The sequence below is a fragment of the Crocodylus porosus genome, unplaced genomic scaffold (assembly GCF_001723895.1).
Source record: "Crocodylus porosus isolate Cpor-Errol unplaced genomic scaffold, CroPor_comp1, whole genome shotgun sequence".
In the NCBI taxonomy this organism is placed as follows: Eukaryota; Metazoa; Chordata; order Crocodylia; family Crocodylidae; genus Crocodylus; species Crocodylus porosus.
Window position 1 is genome coordinate 38,759,988 of NW_017728949.1, and position 2,876 is coordinate 38,762,863.

A 2,876-nucleotide genomic window follows, 5' to 3' on the forward strand; every position below is an offset into this window, starting at 1 on the left:
GTCCTCGGGCCCGCACTGTTCAACATCTTCATCAGCGATTTGGACGAGGGGGTAAAAAGCACAGAATGCTGCTTTGATTTAGCCTAGCTATTTGTAAGTATGGCTATACAGGAGTGGAAGGTGTGAAAATGTTGCCGGGATGTTTCAATTAAAACTACCAGTGATGCTGAATGGCCAATATAGAAGAGGAGGAAGTGAGCAAATGCTGCTCTGCACTGTGAAAGAAATACAACAACAGACAACAGAAAAGGGTTGGGAACAATATGAACCACAGTTAACTGCTGCTGCAGGAACAGATCCTAAAAGAACAATGGACATTTGGTTTAAACAGCCCTGGTAATGAAACAAGCTTGAACCTTGACTTTAGAACCTAGCACCGAGTACAAAGGGGCACTGACAACTTGAAATCAAAACTAAAAATTTAAGTAAAACAGACTTAGCCAATCTGAGTTTCATAAATGTTCCTCTACCATTATCATGCAAAAATCCAAACAGTGAAGTTGCATTTGAGCACATTTTGGAGTACAGAGCAAGTAAGAAATTAACATTTTGGAAACTTTCAAGGCTTCCATAGCATCAAAAGCTTTCCAAAACTGAGAAGTCCACTTAAAGAGTCCTGGCCCACTTGGAAGGGAATACGCTGTTCCCAGGAACCAGATGCACAAAATGATAGGATCTACTTCCAAAGGCCAGAACTGTTCTTTTTTGTTTTTTGGTGCTTAACCATGGGTTTGTTTTCTTTTTTTTTTTGCTTGTGCTCCACCAGCCACAGCTTCCCAGGTGGCAGCGTAACTGTATCCCTTTAATGAGCTTGGATGTGGTAAACCAGATAGTTTGAAGCCAGGCAGAAGGTAGGGCAGGGTGTTACCTTAGGAATTCACCAATTCAGAGAGGCATGAGGTTTTGCAGGCAACAAGTTTCCGCCTGCATAAGCTCGTGCCTTTCTGGCTCAGTTAATTTCTAAGGTACTACCTTACCCTTCCTTCTATCTCTGCCTCTTTAAGACTCATGTCACATTGTACTTTTCTTGCTTTCTAGACTTGTAACATTTTTACCACCATTTTACAAAGGTACCCTGCAAATTTACTAGTTATAAATCTGTGCATCTACTAATATATAGAAAAAAAAAAATCAACAGGACAATACTAGAGCCCAGACTCATTCCTGGAAAGCATGTACACAATGAATGGCAGTTTAGGTATGACACAGCATTGCAACATTGTATTATATCTGATCTTATACCTAAACAGTCAATAGTAAAGCAATTTTAAAATACTGGAATGCTTTTTTAATCCTTCCAATATAAGCAATGACCACAGATTCTAGTGATTATTTAACCTTCTTTAGGAGAAAATTCACAGAATAAATAGTTAAAGTCTACTGCAGATATTTTAAAAGTTATCACATACCATTTGTGAGGTGTCCAGTGAAATTATAGTTCTTTTCTCTTCTTCAGGACACTCAAGAGCACTAGAAACACTTGTTCCTCCTGCAATAATCAAAAAATATCAATTGATTTAGGGCAGCCTCAAGACACCTTCTCTTAATCTTTTCTGATTTTCACAACACCCCAGTCTGAAAATCACTGAGGTAAAACCTAAATTCAGAAGAGATAAAGGAAGCCTTAGGAATCACTGGAATCAACCCTCCTGTGGTGCTCTACTATTTCTACTGATCCTCTGTCCCCACTACCACATCTGTACCTGAGGGGGAAAGGCAGTCTCCACCGCTGAGTTTAAATCTTGAACTCATTCAATGAGTTTTAGTTCAAGCTCCCCTACTGCCATTTTGAAGCATGGGAACGCAGATGCACAAGATGCTACAGGTGCTTTAATTACAGCAAAGTGACCTGTCTTTTTACTAACGTCTATAGTTGCCTGAAGACAGAATTCTAGAAGCACCTAGTAAGTTTTCATCCATCAGTAAAGTTCAACACCTTTGTTTCTAGTAGGTCAAATAGACCAGTGGTTGTCAACTGCATGTATGTGTACCCCTCAGAGTATTTAAAAGGACCGTAGGAGGTATGCAGGGGAGTACGTACAGCCACAACACAGCATGTGGGCAGCCAGGAGCAGCCCAGCGACGTGGAGACCAGCTGGGTCAGCTGGTAAGTTTGTTGTGGAGGGAGGGAGTGGGGCTAGGGAAGGGGCTGCCCTGCCAGGGCAGGACATGGGACTGAGCCGCGTAGAGGGGTATGGCTCCCACCAATACCCACGCCCTGGGAGGGCACGGGGAGCCTGTGCCCCTAGTTCTGTGCATGGGGCAGGGTGGGCTGGGGTCACACTGGCTTGATCTTGGTGGGTGGCTGGGCTGGGCTGCGCTGGGCTGCGCTCAGGGTGTGCAGCAGCAGTGCTGGAAGGGAGCTTGGGGGGGCTACAGCGAATTTTGGGGTGGCTGCAGCCCCTCCCATAGCCCTACTCCAGTAGGCCACTGTGGTGAGGGAGATAATAGGGCTGGGACTGGGGCTAGAAAAGGGGCAGGTGCTGTACAGCCAGGGTGGAGCATGGGATAGACCCATGAACAGCTCATCTGGGGGGTGCAGGGGGTGACAGCTCCCACTGCTGCATGTACCCTGGGAGGGCATGGGAGAGGGACGCATACCCCTGGATCTGCACATGGGGCATGGCAGGCTGCTGCTGTGGGCTGGGGCCAGGGCCGTGCTAGGCTGCTCTCAGCAGGGGTGTTGGGCCAGGCTGTGCTGGGAAGGGATGTTGGGGGAGGCTATGGCAAATTCTGGGGTGGCTGCATGCAGCCCCTCCCACAGTCCCCTCCCAGCACCACCGCTGCCTGCCCTGAGTGCAGTTTAGCCCAGCCCCCAACAGGAACAGCCCAGAGCAGCAGCACTGGCACAAGCCTGCCCCAACCCTATGTGCAGA

At 47.0% G+C, this 2,876-nt stretch overlaps 1 protein-coding gene across 1 annotated transcript in view; it reads right to left on the reverse strand.

The window, feature by feature from the left end:
* Positions 1-2,876, reverse strand: part of AGPS (alkylglycerone phosphate synthase) — a 129,096-nt gene that overhangs the window by 81,356 nt on the left and 44,864 nt on the right. The window contains exon 7 of the mRNA XM_019554267.1: positions 1,410-1,489. Coding sequence (XP_019409812.1) covers positions 1,410-1,489 — 80 coding nt within the window. The remainder of the gene's footprint in view (positions 1-1,409; positions 1,490-2,876) is intronic.